This window comes from Oryctolagus cuniculus, chromosome 7, assembly GCF_051225735.1.
Source record: "Oryctolagus cuniculus isolate XC-2025 breed Fujian yellow rabbit chromosome 7, ASM5122573v1, whole genome shotgun sequence".
Lineage (NCBI taxonomy): Eukaryota > Metazoa > Chordata > Mammalia > Lagomorpha > Leporidae > Oryctolagus > Oryctolagus cuniculus.
Window position 1 is genome coordinate 118,696,358 of NC_142873.1, and position 22,324 is coordinate 118,718,681.

The following is a 22,324-nucleotide window of genomic DNA, read 5'->3' on the forward strand; positions in this document are numbered from 1 at the left end:
TAACTCCCCCGCGCCACAGTACAGGCCCCAACAGAAGTAGTTGGTGCGATTAAGGTTCAGGAAGAAACCAAGATGAGGGCATTAGAAACTGAACTCAACTCCTGCCAGGGAAGGAAGGGCAGGCATCTGGATCTTGAGAGGGGGCGGCAGAAGGACCCCAGGACAAGAAGAAGCCGAAGGAAATTGCAGCTGGAACTCGCAAGCGCTTAGAGGGTGGCCTGGAGGGGACTAAGATAAGGCCCCAGAGGGCCAGCGCTAAATGGAAAGCAAAGCAGGCCTTCTAAGGCAGAGCGGGGGTGCTGGATCTCAGGGGGAAGCCCCAGTGCGGGATCCTGAGCTCCGAACGTCCCCGTGAGTGTGGCTGAAGAAGGGCAACGCAGCGTGCGAGTGGGAGGTTTTCCTACACAGCACTGCGATTCAGATTTCAGCTTGGAAAAAATTGTATTTTCGACTCTCAGGGGATTCCAGCCTCAGCGTTTCGCAGAGCCCAGATAGGCTTGGCTGGCGGCAGGTGGTCCGCCAACGTCGCAAGGAAAATGCAGTCAGGACTGGGAATTCGTTTCAAACGCCGTGAGGGTGACTTCAGGGAGGGCCGGAGCGCCTCGTGGGTTACGTGGGAGTGAATGTGCACTCCGGGGGTCGCTGCGCCGGGTTTGGGCGTCGGTGTCTGTGGGCGGCTTCGGGCAGCGCTGCGGGTGGATCCCGCGGGCTGCCGTGCGCTTCAGCCGGGCTGGAGCGGATGACAGTCGCGGCGCAGGGGACTCCCTCTAGGATGGGGGGCGGGGGTGCGTCTCGGGCCGCGCCAGCCAGGCAGGGGGAGTCCCGAGGGGGCTCCGACGCAGTTCGGCTGCGAGCGCTGGGGCCTCAGCGGCGTTCAGCACTGACAGCGGCTCCGCGCCAGCCCCTCCCGTCCCGGGGGAACCTGTTGCCGGAGAAATGGGAGGGCGGAGGCGGCGGCGGCGGCGGCGGCGGCGGCGGCAGCAGCGACGGACCCTCCCTCGCCTCTGCCCCGGCAGCCCTTTCACCCTAACACGCTCGCGGCGCGGCCCCGCCTTCCGCTCCTTTAGTGAAGGGGAAAAAAAAAAAAAAGTCAAAACAACAAAACAGCCGCCGCCTTGCCTAAAGACTGGAGCCCGGTCGCGGCTCGTGCCGCTTCCGGGAGCGGAGGCGCGGCCCCGCGGCCCGGAGAGGAGGAGGAGGAGGCCAACATGGCGGCGCGCAGGGCTGGGCCGCGCCGCCGCCGTGCCTGAGCGCCCCACCGCCCCGGCTCAGCTCGCGGCGCCCACGCCCGCACCCAACCTGGCCCGGCGGCTGCGGAGCTCACGGGGCAGGAGCGCAGGGGCCCGCCCAGGCGCGGAGACCGCGCGGAGGTAGCGCCGCGCCGCCCGCCAGGCCCTAGAGCCGCAGCGTCGCCGCTCGCCGGCCGGCACGGCCCGGAGGCCCGAGCCATGGAATCGGAGGAGGAGCAGCACATGACCACGCTGCTGTGCATGGGCTTCTCGGACCCCGCCACCATCCGCAAGGCCCTGCGCCTGGCCAAGAACGACATCAACGAGGCCGTGGCGCTGCTCACCAACGAGCGGCCGGGCCTCGACTACGGCGGCTACGAGCCGATGGACAGCGGCGGCGGCCCCAGCCCCGGCGGGGGCCCCCGGGGCGACGGCGGCGGGGACGGCGGCGGCGGCGGCCCCTCCCGCGGCGGGAGCACCGGCGGCGGGGGCGGTTTCGACCCCCCGCCCGCCTACCACGAGGTGGTGGACGCGGAGGTGAGGAGGGGCAACCCCTGACCCCCGCGGGCGAGGCTGCCGGGCTGCAGTGGGTGGAGAGGGGACACACCCCACTGAGCTAGCGGGCGCCGGAATGGGGGTGGAGGGCTCTCGTCGGGGACCGAGGTCACTGGCCCGGGGTCACGTGGGGGAGAGGGCCCCGTAGGGCAGAAATCCGAATGGGAGTTAGGGCCGCGGGACGGGGTGGGAAGGGTTTCCTAGGACTCGGGCTGAGCCCGCGGACGGAGCGGGTTGGAGGTCGGGGATGGGGAGGAGGGTCCAGGGCTAGCCTCGGAGGTAGGGGGCGGCAGGCACGGTAGTCTGGAGCCACTAGTGGGGAGCACGCAGATATGTGGGGTCAGAAATGGCGAACTGGTGGACTGGGTTGCAGATTTCATGGCACCGGGTTTCAGTGGAGGCTTGCGGGAGGCACCAGGTTCGGGGTCGGAGAAAAAGTGGGATGGACCAGCTAGAGTCGTGGCTTTGCTAGGGTCGTGGGATTGCTGGTGGTGGTGGGAATCGGGTGTGGGTTCTAGCCGAGGGTCAGAACGAGGGGACACTGGGCAGGGTCTGAATGGAGGAGGGACTGGTAGGGGCCCGGAATGAAGGTGGAGGAGGGGGCTCAGCTGCTGTAGGTGTGGGGAGGACGGGTCTTGAGGAAGGTCAGGTATCCAGGCCGTGGGGATTGGACGTGGGGAGGGTGGGGCTGAGAGATCTGTGCGGTGATGGGGGCTGGAATTGGGGAATGGAGTTGGGAGCCAGCCTGGGTGTTGGGGGGGCATTGGTCAGATAATTAGGTCAGAAATGAGGGAAAACTCGACTGGAGAGTGGTACTGGAGCCACGGGGGAGGGTGACAGGCACGGGGTGGGAGATACGTGGGCGCGAAGGAGAAGGCCCTCCAGGCTGCTGGCTTTGGCCAGACATCTCAAGTCTAAGTGGACAAGACGAGGCCTCTCTGGTTGGGGATGTGTGCAAGGGACATGGTGAGAAGATGACAGAGTTTGACTACAGTGGGGGAAAAAGTTGAACTGGGAGCAACGGTGCTGTAAGCAATTACTTTGCAGGAAAATGGCAGCCGGGAGAGGACTTTTGGTCAGATTCATTGATTAGTGTGTCTCAGGGTTCAGCACTGCACAGGTTTTAAATCAACTGGTCTGTTTTTAGACAGAGACAGGAATTTGGACAATTCTTCATGAAGCTGAGCCTTCTGAGAGAGCTTTTCCCGAGTAAGGTGAAATCCTTTTTGCAGCAGTTACTGGGCTGAAGTAGCTTGGGAAAGAAGGTCGCACTTCCAAAAAGAAAAGCAAAATAGATGTCTTGCACAAGATTTCTCTGGTTTCCAGACTTTCACACGCTTGCTAGCTCGCCCACTGCCTCAGCTGCGCCATTGATGCAGGCATGGGAGTGAAGATTTGTTATTACTCCTTGTTAGGGAATTAAAAAGGATTCCCATATAATCAAGGAACTGTGCTTGAACGCGTGTTGGGGAATGAGCTGCTGCTTGCCCGTCCCTGTCACTTCTCGCCCTGGGCCTTCTAGTTTGAATCAAGGAAGAAAACCACTGCTTGTTCTGAAGGTGTTGGTGTAACTCTTCCAGCTCAGTCTGTCTTCGTTATGTGAGAAATATTTTTTTTTTTTGTCACACCTTTTAATTTCCTGTGATGGAAAAATCCTACTATAACGCTTGGTGGTACATCAACATTCATTTACTGCAGATACATTAAGCACAAATAATTGAGAGTTTTCGTTTCACATGGGTTGCCGGCTGAGGAGTTAAATAGGTTTTCTACAAAACCCTGTCTTGTAAATAGTGCGTTCAGGCTGTGGATTTGGCCCAGGGGAGCTGAGGAGGGCTGCTGGCTGAGGCCGCTTTGCAGATGAACTGTGCTGGTGTTAAGTGCAGGCCCCCGCTTGGCCGCGCACAGGAGCCTGGCGATAACGTCAGCTCGACGTCTGCCTCCGTGCTTTAGGAAGTCTTCATGCGTGCCACCTGTGCGGCTTGCCGGCCCTCCTTGCTGTCCACAGTGGGAAACTGAAGCTTTTGATCGAGGGACATCGTTAAAGGGCCTGATGTTGCGCATGTGCCGGATGTTAGGTCTTGTGTTAGCACTTTGAACATTTCATTTACCCCTCAGTGGGATGGTTAGTCACATCACTATTTTAGGGAGACACTTAGTGGCAGAAGCTGCGTTTGAACACAGTTCTGACTTCAAAGCCAGTGTGCTTTCCACTCTGCTGGACTCCTTTTCAGAGGTGAATTCATTCAGATGCAATAAAGATGGTAAAGAAAATGAAAAGGAGGAAGAGACACATCTTGAGGCCCTTGTCAAGGTCTCAGAATGGTGTGGTGAGCACTGACTCAAGGCGTTGGGAGGAATTAAAAGGAACAAGATTTGCTAAAGCAGAAGAGTTTAGAAATCAACAGCTCAGTGCCCTTGTTTTACAAATGCAGCCTTTCAGGCCCCGAGGGGAAGTGACTTGTCCCCAGAGCCAGTTCAGAGCAGAGGTGGAGCTGGCACTCCACGGTTCTTTCTCCCCACCGAGGAAAACAGATCATAATGGGCTAAAAGGAAGGAAGAGTGACAGATTGGGCGCACAGTGTCAGCGCTTGTGTGATTTACCCTTTTTATTTCTAATAACTGAGTGTTTGAAGTCGTATGAATTTCTGCTTGGTGTATACAAGATTTCAGTTTCAGTGTCCCCCGAAAAGTGTGTGGGAATACACAGAATAAAATCTAATTGATTGAAAAAGAGAAAATGATCACATTTATTTTATTTGTGGTTTGGGGACAGCAGTGATTCTGTCGCTCAGTAAACACCGCATGCTTCCGGGTGCCAGGGACAGGCAGGACAATGGTGCACAGAACATGCCGTTTACATTCTAGTCCATCCTAGCCCAGGGCTCTCATTTTACACGACCTAACTTCCCAAGGTCGTGTAACTGGTTAGAGAAATCAGTTGAGTAATTTGGGGCCCTGCTATAATTAGGATTTGGCTTGAAAATTCAAATTTGCAAACTAAAAGCAGTTAACTTTTGGTTGAGTAGAAACAAGGAGAACACAGATAGAAAAGACCCAGATATCTAGCAAAACACAGCTGCACAGAAGGCCACTTTTTAAGTACTGCTTTGTAGAAAACTTGTGTGGTTTTTGCTAGTCTTGCTGGATATAGCTGTAGGAGGAGTGTGGTGCTTGATCTCTGTCTGGAATGGACTTTGAAAGGCTCTCCAAATGTAATTTTGCATAGTATTACTTCAAAGCCATTCCTCGGCAGAAAAGAGTGTGTTCTATTATGAAAGAGTGTGAGGCCTCACAGCTGCTGTAAATAACCTGTGGTGGTTAATGCCCCAGCCTCCCCAGTGTTCCCACGTGGCTAACCTCCACGTGCTGACCCCTGGTTCTGCACTTCTTAGAGTGTGAGAAGCTTCCGTGATTGTGGTCCTGTGCGGGAGGTCAGTGGAACTTGAACTAGGTATCCTGGGCGTCTCACAAGGCTTAGCAACCATGAAACGCACCTCATCCACTACTGAGTCAACTTTTGTCTTTGGAAAATGCTAAAAGGAGTTTTCTGCAAGGAGAGTCAAATTCACTGAGCAAGTACCTTTCTCAGCTGTCTGGTTGTTAATGTTTCAGGAGTGACATTAGTCCTGTGATCTGACAACAGTGAACATCCTTGTTTTGTTCCTGTTTGATGTGGGCAGCTCTTCCGGAGGCTTTTTGTCAGGAATGTGTGCAAAATTTCGTTGCTTTTTTTGCCTTTTAAGTTATCCTGCTGTATTATATCTAAATCACATAAAAGTAACATTAATTTGTAGTTCTTACCCCATTTCTGCCTTTTCTTCCCTTTAATAGTAAGTACTAGTTAAAAAAGAATGAGAGTTAAAATACCACAGATGTGTATATTAAAGCTTAAAGTTAGTGTTCTTTCCTAATATATTCCTAAACACATAAATATATAAAATTGAACATTTCCAAATATCCTCATAATTTGAAGCTTGTGCAGTTCTGATTTCTGTTTAAACTTTAAAAAGAGAAACCATTAATTGCTAGTAATACGTATATGTGACCTGTAGTTTGTGACTCCTCTGATTTGGCACATCAGACACAAAAAGTTTCATGAGGGTTTTAGTGTAAAAAATGAGATGATTCCCCAAATCAGTTGAAGGAAAATGAAATTAAAATAGGGAATGTGCAAGAAGAAGCAGCATAGCCTTGTTTCAACAATGAGAATTTCCTAATGAGCAGTGTATGTGTCTCCTTGTGGGAATATGTCTGTGAGTTCATCTAACGGTTGGGTCCTCATCTCGTAATTGCCTCGCCATGTGCTTTTAGAATGAATGTAATTTGGCGTGAAGGAAGTACCTTTCATGTGTCTCTGTGTGGGTCTGCTGTAATCACTGTAGATTGTGACAGCTTTGTACAGCATCATAATATTGTTAACTTGAAGTTTGAAACCAGTTTCAATATTGGGAAGTCAATATTGTAATGTTTTAACAATTTGAGGAAGTTTCAACTTTAATAAAAAAGCACATCAGGGTATTTACATATTTTTATTTTTGCCCAAATATCATATAACGTTTATTTGAATCTGATTCTGAAAGTAAGAAATGCTTTTAATAAGGAAACATTAAGAACTATGTAGTAGAATCTTTGAAATCTGGAGTTTAGTTTTCTGGGAAATTTTTCATATGTGGAACACCAGAGAGAAGTAAAAAGTAAACACATAATAGAAGATTGACCCGTTTCAGAACACGCCTGTGAATTTAAAGCTCACGCAGTTCACACAGTTCAAGTACATTTTCATATCTGGTTTCCTATCAGAGTAGAAAGGTTTAGTCCAAACCTGAGGTGATGGAGGCCAAGTCCATTTGACAGTTCTGAAAAGTGACAGGAGCGGCTCCGAGGAAATGGAGGGGGCAGAACACCCCGAGAGCAGCCCCAGGACAGCGGGCCGGCCGGTGTGCGCGGGGTGCCTGCACAGCCCCTACGGAACTGAATTTTGAAGGCTGCCCGGCCAGAAGGGTTCAGTGTGCTCTGCTTAGAAGGCTCAGGAGTGCATGCTACATCTTAGCAAGGTTTCAGTTTTTTTAAAAGAGAGTTCAGACACCTGAGACTTCACCTGGGACGATATTTCGGTCTGAGGGTGCTGGATCACTGAGGTCTAGGGCTTTTGGGTAAGAACCAGCACATGGAAGATTTTTCTCTCTGTCACTCTGCCTTTCAAATAAATAAATAAAACTTTTTTTAAAGTTGTGCTTCACTTTCAAAAGAGCGCATGTAGTTTTCTTCTCGCCTTTCCTCCAGACTTTTAGTTTCTAAGTTTACGCTTCTCGTTAAATTCTCATAGGAATTTTTATTTAGTATTGTCACATTTTCTGGTCACAGTTGATAGATAAACTTTCTGTTAATCTCATACTGGTAGTAGGTGACTTTTTAATTGTTGATCATATCTCTGGGGAGTTTTTGGCAAAATATTTTTATAACCATGGTGTTTATAGGTTTATTTTTCTGTCCACTATTGAGAAACTTGGTTCCTACCATTGGTGAATTACATTTTTATTTTTGTGTGTGTGTGTGGGTGGGGTGTGCACGTGCACGCGCATAAGGGAAGTGAAATCTACTTGTTTTAGAGATGGTTACCTCAAGCTGAGTAATGGAATGTGTAACTATAGATTTGATGTGTTTTTATTTGTTCTGAAGAAAAGAATTAACCCAAGTTGAAATTTTATTCTGGTGATTTCTCTAGAAATTAAAATGCTTCAGCCATGATGCCAGGGTATATGGAATCTTTCTAGGTCTGAGTTGAAGATCTGATTGTCCTCTTACAGATAAGCAGCTCTTAGGTGTTAACTAAGTCTACCCACTTCTAAAGATAAGCTGCTTTGTTGTAGTACACAGTGGCTTTCCTGTAGTATCCAGCCAGCTATTTGTACTGTGACATTTGATTGACATTATTTAATGTGCTTTCACTTAAGTATAAAACAGTGATCTAATAAACAGCATATTTACATGTTTTTAGAGATTTATTTGTTTGAAAGGCAGAGTGATGGAGATCTTCATCTGCTGGTTTAATTCCTAAGTAGCTGCACCAGTGAGGCTAGGCCAGGCTGAAGCCAGAAGCCAAGAGACTATCCAGATCTCCCATCATCTGCCACTTCCTAAGCACACTAACAAAAAGCTGGATTGGAGTTGGAGCAGCCGGGACATGAACCTGTACTTTGATGTGGGATGCAGGCGTCCTGAGCGGCAGCTGAACCTGCTACTGCCACCATACTCACCCCAGCACTTACATGTTTTTTATCAGCAAGTTTTCAGAATGGTTTCTGAAGTTAACGTCTTTCTCAGAAAGACTTGAACAGAATTCTGTTGCCAACATTTTTCCATTTCTGCTTAATATGCTTTTTGATACCAGCTTTTCATAAACACTTCAATATTTCTTTTGCTTTTATTTTCTTCCCATTTCTCACTTCTGCATTGTCAATTTCGGTTTAAAATTGAATTGCTTTCTGAAATGTTTTGTTAGCAGTTTAAAATGTAGTTTAGATCCTAGAAAGTAGGGAGGCATTCCTTACTGAATGACAGCAGCATCTATGGTCTTAGTTTTTATTCTAGACTCCTTGCTCTTTTCTCATGTTGAATATCCTGCCGTTTCTGTCGCTAACTATCTTTCTTGCCTTGCTCCCCATCCCCACTGTGACTGCTCTGGTTCTGTTCTCGGCCCTTTTCTTGCTCCTTCTCTGTGCCACTCACTCTGGCACCAGACTGAGCTCTCTAAAATCTTAATCATGCGATAACCTTGCTCAGAATGTCTGATGGTTTCTCATCTCCTGTAGGCGCAGTGGAAGCTTTTTCTTGGAGGTCTGCACACTTACCCCGCTGGCCTTACCTCTTGCCCCCCCCCCCCCCCCCTCTCCTGTGCTCTCCCTTGCAGCTTAGGTGCCTCTTCTTCTCCACTCTCAGGACTCCCTGCTGGGTCTCCTCTGCCTGCCAAGCACTAATGCATTGTTCAAGGTGAACCCAAATGGCGCTTCTTGTGCTTGTCTCACACCACTGCATCTTCCAGCGGCATTTTATACCTGCACGTGCGCATCTGAAGCAGCAGTGGCGTTTCGGTTAAAAATGATCTGCTAACATATGGGTGTCTGTCTTCCCATTAGATTGATTAGATTCCTTTTGTCTCTGTGTCCTCAGTACTCCAGGACTCACAATAATATTTTGGTCTTGACCTGGCAGCTAAAATGCCACGTTGGGATGCCTTCATTCCATATTAGTTAAAGTGCCTCAGTTAGATTCCTGGCCCTGCTCCTGATTCTGATTATACACACACACACACACACACATTCATACATACATACATACATATATATATATATATAGGTATATGTTTTTTGACTGGGTAGAGAAAGATGACTTAAATGAATGGAAAGAAAATTGAGATGAAATGGAAGGTGGAACGGTATTTAAAGAGTGTTAAACTGGGGATTTTGGAGACTGTGTTTCGTTGCTTGCCAGCCATGTTATTAGACAAGTCAGTTTGCCTTTCGGAGCATCTGTTTTCTCTGATATAAAATAGACATCTTAGACGGGATCTGTGGTTCATTGTTTTCATTCATCGACTTCTTGGAGAAGATAAGATCTGAGGCCTCTCACACATGTAACCATAAACATAATGCTGAAGCTAAGCTGATACTGCATTCTTACTTTTCTGAACTTAACACATACAGACTTGATTCAAATAACTAACACCAAATTGGTGTCTGTCCATTAACAGGATAGTAATTTTGAAAGACTAAAAAGTATTACATGTTCTTAGAAGAATTTTGCATAGTCTCCAAAAGTATTTGAAAACTTTGCCACTGAGGAAAATTGAATTTCAAAAAGGCTGAATTTGCTTTTAATCTAACAAATACAGAAAAGAGCTTCATAGTACAGCACTGGGGGCTAGAACTCAAGTTTTATTAGCTCGTCGCTGCTGACTGTGAGGAAACGTCAGAAGGTGCTGTTCTGCGGGACTTTCACTTTTGAGTCCCAGTAGAATCGGTAGGACAGCTTCTGCCAGGTCGCCCTACCTGCCTTTCACTCCTTTTCTGCACCCGCTCCCACCACTCCTCACCCCCACCATTATTCTCACCATGGGGCCTGTGACCTGTTTTTAGAACATTGGTAAATGTGACCCCAGGGTGTTTTTGATTGGCCTTCAGTTTACCTAACAACTCTTGGAGACTGTATTTTGAAAACAGCTGTCTTTAGAGCTTTCTCTGGACAAGAGGGAGGGAATACAAATGTATACCTGAGTAGCATAGCCTCCCCTCACCGCCTGTTCCCCAGTGGCCTGCGGCAGCACGCAGGCACAACCTTATCTGTCAATGACCACAAGGACATTCCTCGCTTGACTGGTCATTTGTGTACTTACATGAAATCTCTCGTGTCTGCACATTTTTAAGAGGGTGGACTGCTAATTCTGTTATTTTTTTAATGGAAAATAATTAACATTCTCAGAATTAAAACTCTAGATTTATATTAAATAATAGTTTAGATCAAATCCAGCAGTTGGGGCATATCAGGTTAAGCTGCTTTGGGATGCCAGCATCCAATACTGGAGTGCTGGTTTGAGTTCCAGCTGCTCTACTTATGATCCTGCTCCCTGCTAATGTGCCTGGGAAAGCAACAGATGATAGGCATACTTGGGCCCCTACCACCCATGTGGGAGACCCAGATGGAACACTTGGCTTCTGTCTTTGGCCTGTCCTGGCTGTTGTGGCCATTTGAGGAGTGAACCAGCAGATGGAAGATTTCTTTCTGTCTCCCTTTCTCTTTCTGTTTTGCCTTTCAAATAAATGAGTCTTTAAAAAAAAATTCCAAAGTAAATACAGGTACCATCCTGAAAATGTCAGGGGAACAAAATAGTTTATAAATAGCCCATTTAAGAAACAAAAATTGCTTTAATTTGTTTTGTGTTTTGTTTGTTTATTTGAAAGGTAGAGTTACATACAGAGGAGGAGAGACAGAGGTCTTCCTCCCACTGGTTCACTCCCCAAATGGCCACAACAGCTGGGGCTGGGACAGGCCAAAGCCAGGAGCTTCTTCTGAGTCTCCCATGTGGGTGCAAGGGCCCAAGCACTTGGACCATCTGCTGCTGCTTTCCCAGGCTTATTAGCAGGGAGCTGGATTGGAAGTGTAGCCAAGACTCGAACTGGAGCCCATATGGGATGCTGGCACCACAGCCGGTAGCTTGGTCTGCTATGCCACTGCACCAACCCCTTGATAGATTTTTATTTAGAACTTACTGTATGCTAGGCTTTGAGCAAGGTGTTGGAGTAAATATAGTGATGAACAAATTGGACATAATCCATTCTCAGCTTCATAACTGGTGGATTTCTTTTGCCCTGTGTCTAAAAAAATATAATATTCTGTTTCCGAAGCCCAGGGCTTTTAAGAATTGTGGTGGGTTACGTGTGAAAAGGCTTCTATCAGAAGCATGTGGACAGCCCCTCTAGAGTTTTTGGTGATGTATTTTGGTCTGCAGTGATGTCCACTGCCAGGAAATCAAGTGATTCATTTTTTTCCCAATGATATTTCTTTAGTACTATGGATTGTACTTTTTTTTTTTTGGACAGGCAGAGTTAGAGAGAGAAAGGTCCTCCTTCCATTGGTCCACCCCCCAAATGACTGCTATGGCCGGTGCACCACGCTGATTCAAAGCTAGGAGCCAGGTGCTTCCTCCTGGTCTCCCATGCGGGTGTAGGACCCAAGCACTTGGGCCATCCTCCACTGCTATCCCAGGCCACAGCAGAGAGCTGGACTGGAAGAGGGGCAACCGGGACAGAATCCGGCGCCCATATGGGATGCTGGCATCGCAGGTGGAGGATTAGCCAAGTGAGCCACGACGCCAGCCCAGAATTTTTATTTATTTGCTTGCTAGATGTTTAATATTTGTAGGTTGATGATTCTCTCAACCATTATCTCTTTAAAGAATGGTACCAGTATTTTAATGACATGTCATTACATTTTGTCCTAAAAACATGGATGTGTAAGTTTTTCCCAGAAAAAAAGAAATTAACTCAGGAACTGGTTTGATTTTAAGAATAAAAATCTCTTATGATTGTTGATAATACACAAAATTGTTTTAAATCTAGAAGAATGTTGGGAATTTTAGAGAGACCTGATAATGTAAACAGTAGTGACTCTATAAATGAAAACCTGTTTGGAATTAGTAACATTAGGACTTGGTTTGTTATTTGTGTTTTGGTTCTTGTGGTCAGTTTTGTGCTGGAGTTGACTGTTCTAAAATAGTGCTTGGAAAATGTGAGATGTACTTTGATTTGTGAGAGTTACTTCTGAAGGCTGCTTCATTTTGAAACGTTTTGGTGAGTTAAAGAAACAACAGAGCATCCGCATTTCACTAAAGTAACTAACATGTTTCTGCATGGATGGATTTTTCCCAGTAAATGTCGCATTTCTGTAATCTCATTGATGACATTTGCTAGCCAGATACCTATAATTTTCACCATAAAACAGTCGTTTCCTGATAAATGTACACCATTCTGACGTCTGTAAAGAGTAACAAGCAAGTCCTGCTTGCTTTCCATCACTGTTAGATCTGTGTGGTACAGGTGCAGCACACACCAGCGATGCCAAGCATCTGTTAAAGATGGTCAAAGATCGGAAACAATGCGCAGTTACCTTGGATTCACCCAGGTAGTTTATGGTAATTGTAATATCGAGAAAAATATCAAGAGTACTTAGCAAGGTGCACTTTATAAAATAGAAAAATTATCCATAGACCTGAGTATATTTCCTGCTTTCCCTCTGCTTATCTCAGTAAGCAGAACTTAAAGTTGTAACTTTGCAGATTAATCAGAGCCGGAAGGGGTGGATCTTGGGGTGTTGAGTCTCGTTAGCTGGGCCTGAGAACTTCGGCTCTTGGCAGGCTGGCAAAGTCAGGAAGGGAATCCAGCTCTCTGCCTGGCAGGACTTGTTTTTTGTTTCCCGTACTGCCTTTCTGACATGAGGAAGTCTTTGACTGTAGGCCATCTATAGATCCTTCCTCATAAACTTTCTGTGTTTAATCATCACCATTTCCTTTGTTAGATATAGTTTGGGTTAGGAGGACAAAATTACCACTTAATCTTTCCTCCTAAAGGTATTTATTCTGTAATTTATCTCACTTTCACCTTCAGCATTTATTATTTTCATTTTATTTAAAAGGGAGAAAGAGAGATCTTTACTCTGCTTGTTCCCCCCCAAATGTCTACCACAGCCAGAGCTGGGCCAGGCCAGAGCCAGGAGCCTGGAAACAGTCGGGGTCTCCCACCCAAGTACCCAAGCCCCGACCTGCTGCCTCCCAGGAAGCTGGATCAGAAATCCATTAGTTGGACTCCCAGTTTGGGATGTGGGTCCCCTCCGGGAGGACCTCACTGCTGCAGTGGTCAGGATTTCTTGACTTGAGCAGTCACTGGGAAGTTTTATGAAGGTGGTGAGGGTTGAGGAGAAGGCTGGCAGTTGTATCACTTGTGGAGGTGTGGGTCAGTCTGCCAGCTTAGTACCCTTGTTGGCCTGACCCCCGCCTGAGGCAGTCCACAGTTGCACATGGGTATTCAGTACTGAAAAATGAGCCTTAAGAGGCAGAGGCAAATCTCTTGAAACAGTATACCGCCTACTCTGATAATTGTCTGTTTCCGGTATGGATTCTTTAATTCCTTAAATTCTTTAATTCCCTTTTGTTCTCCGTGTATTAAAAACACTGATGATCACAAACGCTAACTGGGATATGTTACATACTTGGATAATTTGAAATTAAGTGTTTTGAAAAATGCTTTGGAAAGATGTTGATCTACTAAAAACACTAGCACTTGCCTTGGAATATATATTTTAATTAATTCGGAAATAAAATGTAGTATATATTGTATTGATCTTAGAGGATGCTTTGAAAACCAGCCTTAAAATATGCTGGGCGTATTTATGACTCCTTGCCAATAGACATGCTTTTTCTTGTACTAGTATGCCCTTCTCTCCCTCCCTCCCTCCCTTTCTCTTTCCATGTTGGACCGTAAAAGTTAATCCATAGGACCAACTGTGTGGCCTCAACTTGCTCCTTGCACTGGGTTTTTTTCTACCAAGTAGATTTAACACAGACTTGGAATCCACAGAGATTAGGGACATCCTCGTTATTTCAGTCCACTATTTCAGTGGCTGCCACACTGCATGTACTGTTAATCATTTTTCCTTGTGGCTTTCTGTCACAGCTTAATAACCTTCCCTCTTTATTTTTTAATTATATGTTTATTTTTATTTTATTTGAAAGAGAAAACTTTCTATCCTCTGATACACTCCCCAGATGCCCATAACAGCTAGGGCTGGAACACAGGCCAAAGGTAGGAGCCCTGCTTCCCAGGGTGCACTTTAAGCAAGAAGCTGGAATTAGGAACAGAGCCAAGACTTGAACCTGCCACTCCACTCTGCCTTTCAAATAAATAAATAAATCTTTTTTTTTTTTTTTTAAAGCTAATCTTGCCTAAAATATCCTAAACTGTAGGTTGAAGGTAACAAAATTTTTGTAGTCTTTTAGCAGATGTTCACCTTGTTTTGCAGTTTGTGGAAAGGGAGTTTTTTTCAAATTGTTACACTGTCGTAGGATACAATTTTGGACGTAACACATTGAATTTGAACTTTGGTATTTGGTGCCACTCCTTTTACTTTATGTTTCTTCTTTAGCTCACTTGAGAGGAAAGATCACAACGGGATACTAAAAGAAACAAGCCCTCTGTTAGCGTTCAGTAGGACTAATGGCCAGTCTGTTTCTTTAGCTTTATGAGGTGGCACAGTTGAACTCTGCTTGAGTAAGGAGAGGATTGCTTGTAGATTGTCATTTCTAGAGAAGAAGGAGAAAGTATACTGCAGGGTCATTAAAACAGGAAACTGATGTCTCCTGTTGTTTGCAGAATGTCGTGTTTGTTTCATTTGCTTTGTAATACTGATGAATGATGTTACTGTTCATCCAAGTGAGTTTATTTTGAAGTGAAGCTATTAAGACAGCATCTCCCCCAAGAAAGGCTAATGGAGAGAAAGACAGGGTAGCGTGGGAACCGGTTCCATTTGTTCAGCACTGATAGACTCTGTTGAATGTCTGACTCTACTGTGGCCTCTGAGCTGAGAAACAGCCTCTGCTCTCACGGAGCTCCTGGCCTGCTGCATTGGTTCCGAGGGGTGGGCCGACACGGCCTGGGCTGGAGCAGGATCACCGGATTGCTTCCTCAGAGTAGCTCGTCTGCATAAGGACTCCCTTCTCCCAGGAGATCCTGACGGTGGGAGTGACAAGCCAGTGTGCTTGATAAAGTGTCAGAAAATGGTCAGTTACAAATCCCAAGTGGGTATAATTTGATCTGTCTACTAGATGTGTTTTTCCCAAGCCGAACAATTCCCGACCTACAGAAAAGTTGAAAGAGTCACGTGATGTGCCCTTGCTGCCCTTCGCCTTGCTTCCACGTCTGCAAACCTTCTGTCACGTTGCTTTTTTCTCCTCTGACTCTTATGACACACACACACTTTTTTTTCCTGAACCTTTTGAAAATAAGATGCAAACATCGTGACTCTTGACTCCTGAATACTTCAGTGTGTGTCTCCTGAGGATAAAGCTGGAATGCCATTACCTCACCCCAGGTACTGACATTTTTGAAAAGTAACTCAATTCTTACTGCATTTTTGAAAGACTTTATAATTGAATCATTTTAAATACACAAGAAATGTTATTACCTTAATAGGTAATAAAAGGAAAACTGAACAAACATGTTAACTTCTTTCCTTACATGCTTTGTTCCCCTTAGTAAGACTGCATTTATGTATGTTTATTTTGAAAATTGTTCTAGAATTTTAGCATTTTTAGATCCAGAAGGGATCATAGATCTTTGAATAAGCACTTTGATTTTGTAGATGAAACTGAGGAGTAGAAAGATCAGGTCTTCTCTGAGAGTGGTGACAAGGGATTCTTTTTCCCTCCAGGGGACATTCAGCAGTGTCTAGAGATCTTTCTGGTTGTTACAACTAGAGCTGCTGGCACCTGGTGAGTGGAGGCCAGAGACATTGCTAACATCCTGCAATGCGCAGGGCAGTGCTCTGTGGAGGGTGCTCTACAGAATGTCGTAGAGTGAGGTTACCTAGCTCTGGTCTACAGTCACACTGCTAATGTGGTAGACTTGACGTGCCTCTTGGCTCTCAGTTCTGTGTTCTTTCCACACACCAAAAATGCAGTGCCTTGCTTGCTTTTTCCTTTATTTCTTCACCTTGGGCCTTTTTGTTAAGCCCAACAAATTATTTCATGGCTGTAAGGGTTAAGGCGAATTAGAACATGTTACTTGAGGCAGGCGCTGTGGCGTAATGTATACAGCTGCTGCCTGTGCTGCTGCCAACCCACATGGGTGCTGGTTCGAGTCCCAGCTACTCCACTTCTGATCTAACTCTCTGCTATGGCCTGGGAAGGCAGTAGAAGATGGCCCAAGTGTTTGTGTACCTGCACCCACGTGGGAGACCTAGAAGAAGCTCCAGGCTCCTGGCTTCAGATCAGCCCACCTGTGGCTGTTGCAGCCGTCTGGGGAGTGGACCAGCAGATGGAGGACCTCAATCTCTGCCTTTGCCTCTCTGTAATTCTGCCTTTCAAATAAATACATAACTTTAAAAAAAAAAGAACATAATACTTTACTCCCATAAGTAAAAAAAAATGTGCAGAATAACTTTTTGAGTGCAGTTTAGGAAACCATAATAGTATGTTGTTTTTGTTGACATGAGGTTTGCATTTACAGAGCATTTTCACACAAAATTCTTCGTAGTTATAAGCAAAGCAAATGGTAGTCTCCTTTCACAAGGGAGGAAATGAAGGTTCACGAAAAATAACATCCCATCTGATTGTGGTTAGGTAGGCATTAGTCAGAATTACTTAGAAGACAGATTTCAGTAGAACTTTTATCTGCAGTCAGGCTCTTCTGTATATAAAGATAATTGAAAATGAATCTTGATGTGAATGGAATGGGAGAGGGAGCGGGAGATGGGAGGGAAATTATGGGGGGGGGAAGCCATTGTAATCCATTAACTGTACTTTGAAAATTTATATTTACTAAATAAAAAATAAATAAAAAAAAGTATTCTGCACATGTGGTAACTTAACATGTTTCAGTGGAGGTGCTGGGATGTTGCTGAGGATATTGGACAAGCAATACCTGTTTAGACGTTGGAAGTACAATGGAGGACGGGGTACAGCTCCTCTCATTGAGTAACGCAATCTAATTGGTGAGCCAGTACTGCAAGTAGATAAAGTTTACTTCAACTGAGTATCATTTGCTATGGAGAGAGCAAAAGGACTTTAAATATACTCTAGTCCTGTATGGCTCCACATAGAATGCTGTGTGCCTTGGGTCCCTTCCCCAGCCGGCTCTTGCATTTAATAAGTACTTATCAGGTGTTTAACTAAATGTGCTTGCTCACTCTGTATCACAGTGTTGTGTTGTGATGATGTACCAAGTGTTGTGATGATGTACCAAGCAAACATTCTGTCCTGATGGAGCTGATGTTCTAGTGAGGAGAGACAGAAGCAAGATAAGTGCAGTGTGGAATGTCAGGCTTAGCATGGGAAAAATGAAGTGGGAAAGGGGAGAAAGCAGCTGCACTAGGGGCAGTGGTGGGTGAGTGTGACAGGGGCTGCTTTCTCAATAGATGATACTGAGCTGGTCCAGTTTGGGCAAAGACCTGGAGAAGATGAGGGAGCAGAGTGCATGGGTAACTGGGAGAACAGTGTTCTAAGTCAGAGGTCCGCAGACTTTCTGCAAAGGACCATACAATGAGTACTTCAGGCTTAGCAGGCTATATGGTTTCAGTTATAGGTACTCAATTCTGTTACAGTGTGAAAGTAGCCATCGACTAAACATAGTTGAGCAGGGCTGAGTGCCAGTTAAACTTTACTTACAGAAACAGGCAGTGCAATGCACGTTACCAACTGCTGCCTTAAATAGAGGGACTGCCTCACGCGAGGACAGGGAGGAGCAGGGTGGCGTGTTTGAGATGCAGTAAGGAGGCCAGTCTGGTTAGAACTTGAGAAGGAGAGGTCAGCTCCTCACCACAGCCTTGGAAGCAACAGTCATGGTCACTCGTTAATAGAATGAAGGAGAAGGCACTGAGTCTTTCAAACAAGGAAATAACTTGATCTGGTGAGAGAGATCACAAGTTGTTTGTGGACATGTTAATTTAAGATGCCTATTAGCTACCCAACATGGGAGACCTGGATTGAGTTCCAGGCTCCCAGCTTTGGTTCAGTCCACCCCTGGTTACTGATGGCATTTGCATAGTGAACTAGAGATGGAAACTCTTTGTTGTTCAAATCAATAAGTTTTTAAAAATTAAAAAAAAGCAAGGAGGTAGAATTAGGCTACATGCTTGGAGTCTAAAGAAGAGATCTATACTGGAGCTAAAATGTAAGAGTCATTAGCTTCAAGATGATGTTTAATACCATTAGACCACTCATTATCAGCAGGGGCAATATTCCAAAGAGGGCAAAAATTAGCTCTTGGAGAGAGTGAAAAAATTTTATATCTGACCTTATGTGATGGGTTTCAGTCAAATAATAGGTTCACTTAAGATATTGTATATAATTACTCTCAGACTGTGTCTGTGAGGCAGCTTCAGAGACAGTGGGAAAAATAGTGTAAGATTTCCATAAGCTTTAAAAATTTTTATTTATTTGTTTTCACTTTGTTTGGAAAGAAGTGAGGCAGACAGAGATCTTCTGTCTGTTGCCTCTGAAGCTAGGAGCCAGGCACTTATTCCAGATCTTCCATTTAGGTGGCAGGGATCCAATTATTGAGCTATCACCTACTGCCTCCCAGGGTATGCATTAGTGGCATCTCAATAACACCAAATACTCACCCATCTTATTTTTTTTTTTTAAGATTTGTTTATTTGAAAGGTGGGGTTACACAGAGAAGCAGAGACAGAGAGATCTTCCATCCACTGGTTCACATCCCAGATGGCTGCAACAGCCGGGCCTGGGCCAAGCTAAAGCCAGGAGCCAGGAGCTTCATCTGCATCTCCCACATGGATGCAGGAACCCGGGCACTTGGTCCGTCTTCCACTGCTTTTCTCAGGCCATTCAGCAGGGACCTGGATTGAAAGTGGAGCAACTTGGGGCCAGCACTGTGGCGTAGTAGGTTAAGCCTCTACCTACGGTGCTGGCATCCCATATCAGAGCTGGTCCTTTTCTGATCCAGCTTTCTGCTTATGGCCTAGCAAAGCAGTGGATGATGGTCCAAGTGCTTGGGCCCCTCCACCTGCATAGGAGACCTGGAAGAAGCTCCTGACTCCTGATCGGCCCAGCTGTGTCCATTGTGGCCATTTGGGAAGTGAACCAGAGGATAGAAGATCTTTCTCCTGGTCGCTCCCTCTCTCTGTCTGTCATTCTGTTTCTCAAATAAATAAATATATTTTTAAAAATGGAGCAGCTGGGACATGAAATGGCTCCATATAGGATGCCAGTGTTGTGGCCGGTGTCTACCTGCTAGGCCATAATGCTGGGCTCCATCTACAAACTTTCTGAAGCCCCCTGTGTCAGGTGTACATGAAACAAAAATGAGTTTCATGTTTAGACTTGGGTTTCCTCACCAAGATATTTCATATGCAGACGTTTCAAAATCTGACAAATGAGAAATCCAAAACTATTCTGGTCCCAAGCATTTTACAAATCGATACTCAATCTATATTTAATTTCATTGGGGATAAAGGGGAAAAATCTACAAAAGGCCCTGGGAGGAATGATAATGAAAACAAGGTTGAAAAACAGTGCATTAGAATCAAATCAGTGAGATCACCAAGGGAGCGAGTATAGATCAAGGGGAGGGAGAGGGCTAGCTCAAAGGTACTGCGGTGTTTATAGCCAGGTGAGGAGGAGGAGGAACCAGCACAGCGGACTGAAGAGTGGCTGGTGGGGTGAGAGGGACCAGGTGAGGGAGTGTTCCGCTGTGTAGAAGTTTGCTGAAGGGTCTGCTACGGTGAGGACTGGGAATTAACGTGTACAAGCGTATGAGGCAGGGAAGAAGTCAGGCACCTATGCAGGTCTTAGTTTCAATATCACTTCATTTAGTAGGTCATCTTGGGCCTGACTGGGGTGTGTCTCTCCTTATCTAAACTGAGGTAAAAGGAGCTAGCATAAAATTTACCATCTTAACCGTTTCTAAGTGTGCAGTCCAGTAGTGTTCAGTGTCTTCACATTGTTACGAAACACTTCTCTAGACATGCTTCATCCTGCAAATCTGAACTCCATCCCCATCAAGCAGCTCTCCCTTTCCATCCCCCAGCCCTGGTGCCCACGGTTCTACTTTCTGTGAATTTGACTGCTGTGGATACCTCATGTAAATGGAATCATGACTATGCCTGAATTGTGAAATTTTTGCCCCAAAAGAAACATAAATTTTAATTCTGTTTTTTTCACAAACTTTTTGTCATGACTGGCTTATTTCATTTAGCATAGTGTTGTTCATGTGGTAGCATGTGACAGAATTTTCTTCCTCTTTAAGCTGAGTGAGTTTTCTCCTTATGTAAAATTTCATAGTGCTCTGTTACAATATGCTGCTGACAAGTAATTGTATTTTCTTATTATCTTCTTTGCAGATAAACAGGGCATTTCCAGGCTTCAAGGGCAGATTGTATTTGTCTTACTGATCAATATATTCACAACCTTTGGAAAACTACAGGCTGAAAATTCTATTTAAAAATAGAATACCAAACCTTGTGTATTAGCCAGCTGTTAATTACTTGAAGATACCAGACGGGAACCACTTTGAAGGGAAGAAGGCCTCCTTCAGCCTACAGTTAGAAGGGTCACAGGCCAAGATGGGCAGTCCCATGTGTCTGGTTTTTGGTGGAGGCTGGCTGTGGTGGAGCCCGGACAGAGGGACGGTCACCTGGTGAGCCAGAAGGCAGACACACTCTTTCTGTGCTCTCTTCGTGGCTTCTCCTTATAAACCCTCATGATGCCATCAAGGGGGTTCCACCCTGGGGCCAGAGCCGATCCAGTCACTTCCCAAAAGCCCCACCTTCACACAGCAGAACTGGAGTACGGTGCAGCTAGAGAGGAAGGGGTTGGGAAGTTGCAGGTGGTGGTTGGTCTGTGGGAGTGGTGGGATGGTGGGGAGCCCTGGTGCCGACACAGAAGTTGGCCTTTGTTCTCTGGGCACCTGCACCAGCTGGGAGCTAGTGGATGGGTCTGGGCAAGGGAGTGGTGGGATTGGGTTCCTCCCTCCCTCCTCTCTCTCTCTCTCTCTCTCCCTCTCCCTCTCCCTCTCCCTCTCCCTCTCCCTCTCGCTCTCTTTCTCTTTCTCTCTCTCGTTCGTTCGTTCGTTCTCTCTTTTGTTCTTTCTCTTTCTCTCTCTCTCTTTCGTTCGTTCGTTCTTTCTCTCTCTCTTCCTTTCTTCTTTCTTCCTTCCTCCCTTCCTCCCTTCCCTCCCTCCCCTCCCTCTCCAGAGTTTTGGCCAGGTCTGGGAGTGATATAGGACAGTAGAACAGAGAGTTGGCAGTGTAAGAGTGTTGCAGCAATCCGGGTGATACGCGAGGACCTCAACTAGAGCAGTGTAAGGCCAGGAGAGATTGTTGAGAAAAAGGTCTCAGGTGAACTTACTGTGATGTGGTGGCCACTGGCTGGGAAGGTGACAGAAAGCTTCACAGGTTAAGAATATTAGAGAAGAGATGAGTTTGAGGCAGAACATTGAGTCCTCTGTGCATATGGTAAGTTTGAAGTGCCTTTAGGGTGCCCAGGTTCTGGGCTGTAGCAGAAATGCAGATGCTCAGCTGAAGCCTGCCGCTGGGGCTGGGCTGTGTTGTGCCCCTGTTTGCTGTAGCTGGCCTCTGTGTGGGTTAGCTGCTGTGTATGTTAACCCTACAGACCAGGCACTGGTCCCTATTTTTCACTGAGGAAAACTAAGGCGCGTGTAGATTAAGATGCTTATTCAAGCTCACACAACTAGCAAGTGGTGGTAACAGAATCAATATTTGTATCTGTTGTATAGGAATACAGTCAGAGGTAGCTTAACAGCGGCACGTGTTGTTCCCAGGCCTGCATTGTTGGTGATTTTGTCATTGTGTGGACACCAAAGAGTGCACTTAGACAAACCTAGATGGTGTATGTAGACATAAGATGTATGAGGCTGCTACTGGTATAACACGGAATGCTGTTTCATAGTAAACTATTTTATTTATTTGAGAGGCAGGCAGAGACATGCAGACAGGCAGCTCCCATCAGCTGCTTTGCTCTACAGATGGTTGAAGTCCACAATGGTTGGAGTTGAGCTGTGGCCAAATCCAGGAGCCAGAAACTCAATCCGTGTGGATGACCTGCAGTGGGTTCTGGACTCCTGGCTTTGGCCTCAGCGTTGGGCCATTGTAGGTATTTGGAGGATAGGCCAGCAGATAAAAAGCTCTGTCTTTCTCCTGTGTCTCTTTCTCTCAAATAATAACTACTTAAATTTTTATTAATTAATTATTTATTTGAAAGGCAGAGCAACAGAGACAGACGGACAGAAGGAGAT

At 46.0% G+C, this 22,324-nt stretch overlaps 1 protein-coding gene across 9 annotated transcripts in view; it reads left to right on the top strand.

Moving 5' to 3' along the window:
* The first annotated feature begins 1,189 nt into the window (after nucleotides 1-1,189).
* USP24 (ubiquitin specific peptidase 24) overlaps nucleotides 1,190-22,324 on the top strand; it is a 153,630-nt gene continuing 132,495 nt past the window's right edge. For 5 of the 9 annotated variants that reach the window (XR_016211007.1, XR_016211008.1, XM_051856430.3 and 2 more), the window contains exon 1: nucleotides 1,199-1,766. Coding sequence is in view for 5 of the 9 variants with exons in the window: in XM_051856430.3 (XP_051712390.3) it covers nucleotides 1,449-1,766 (318 nt within the window). In the remaining 4 variants the exon portion in view is untranslated. Of the gene's footprint in view, nucleotides 1,767-22,324 lie in introns of all 9 variants that reach the window. The other 4 variants (XM_089300568.1, XM_089300569.1, XM_089300564.1 and 1 more) reach the window with 3 other exon arrangements.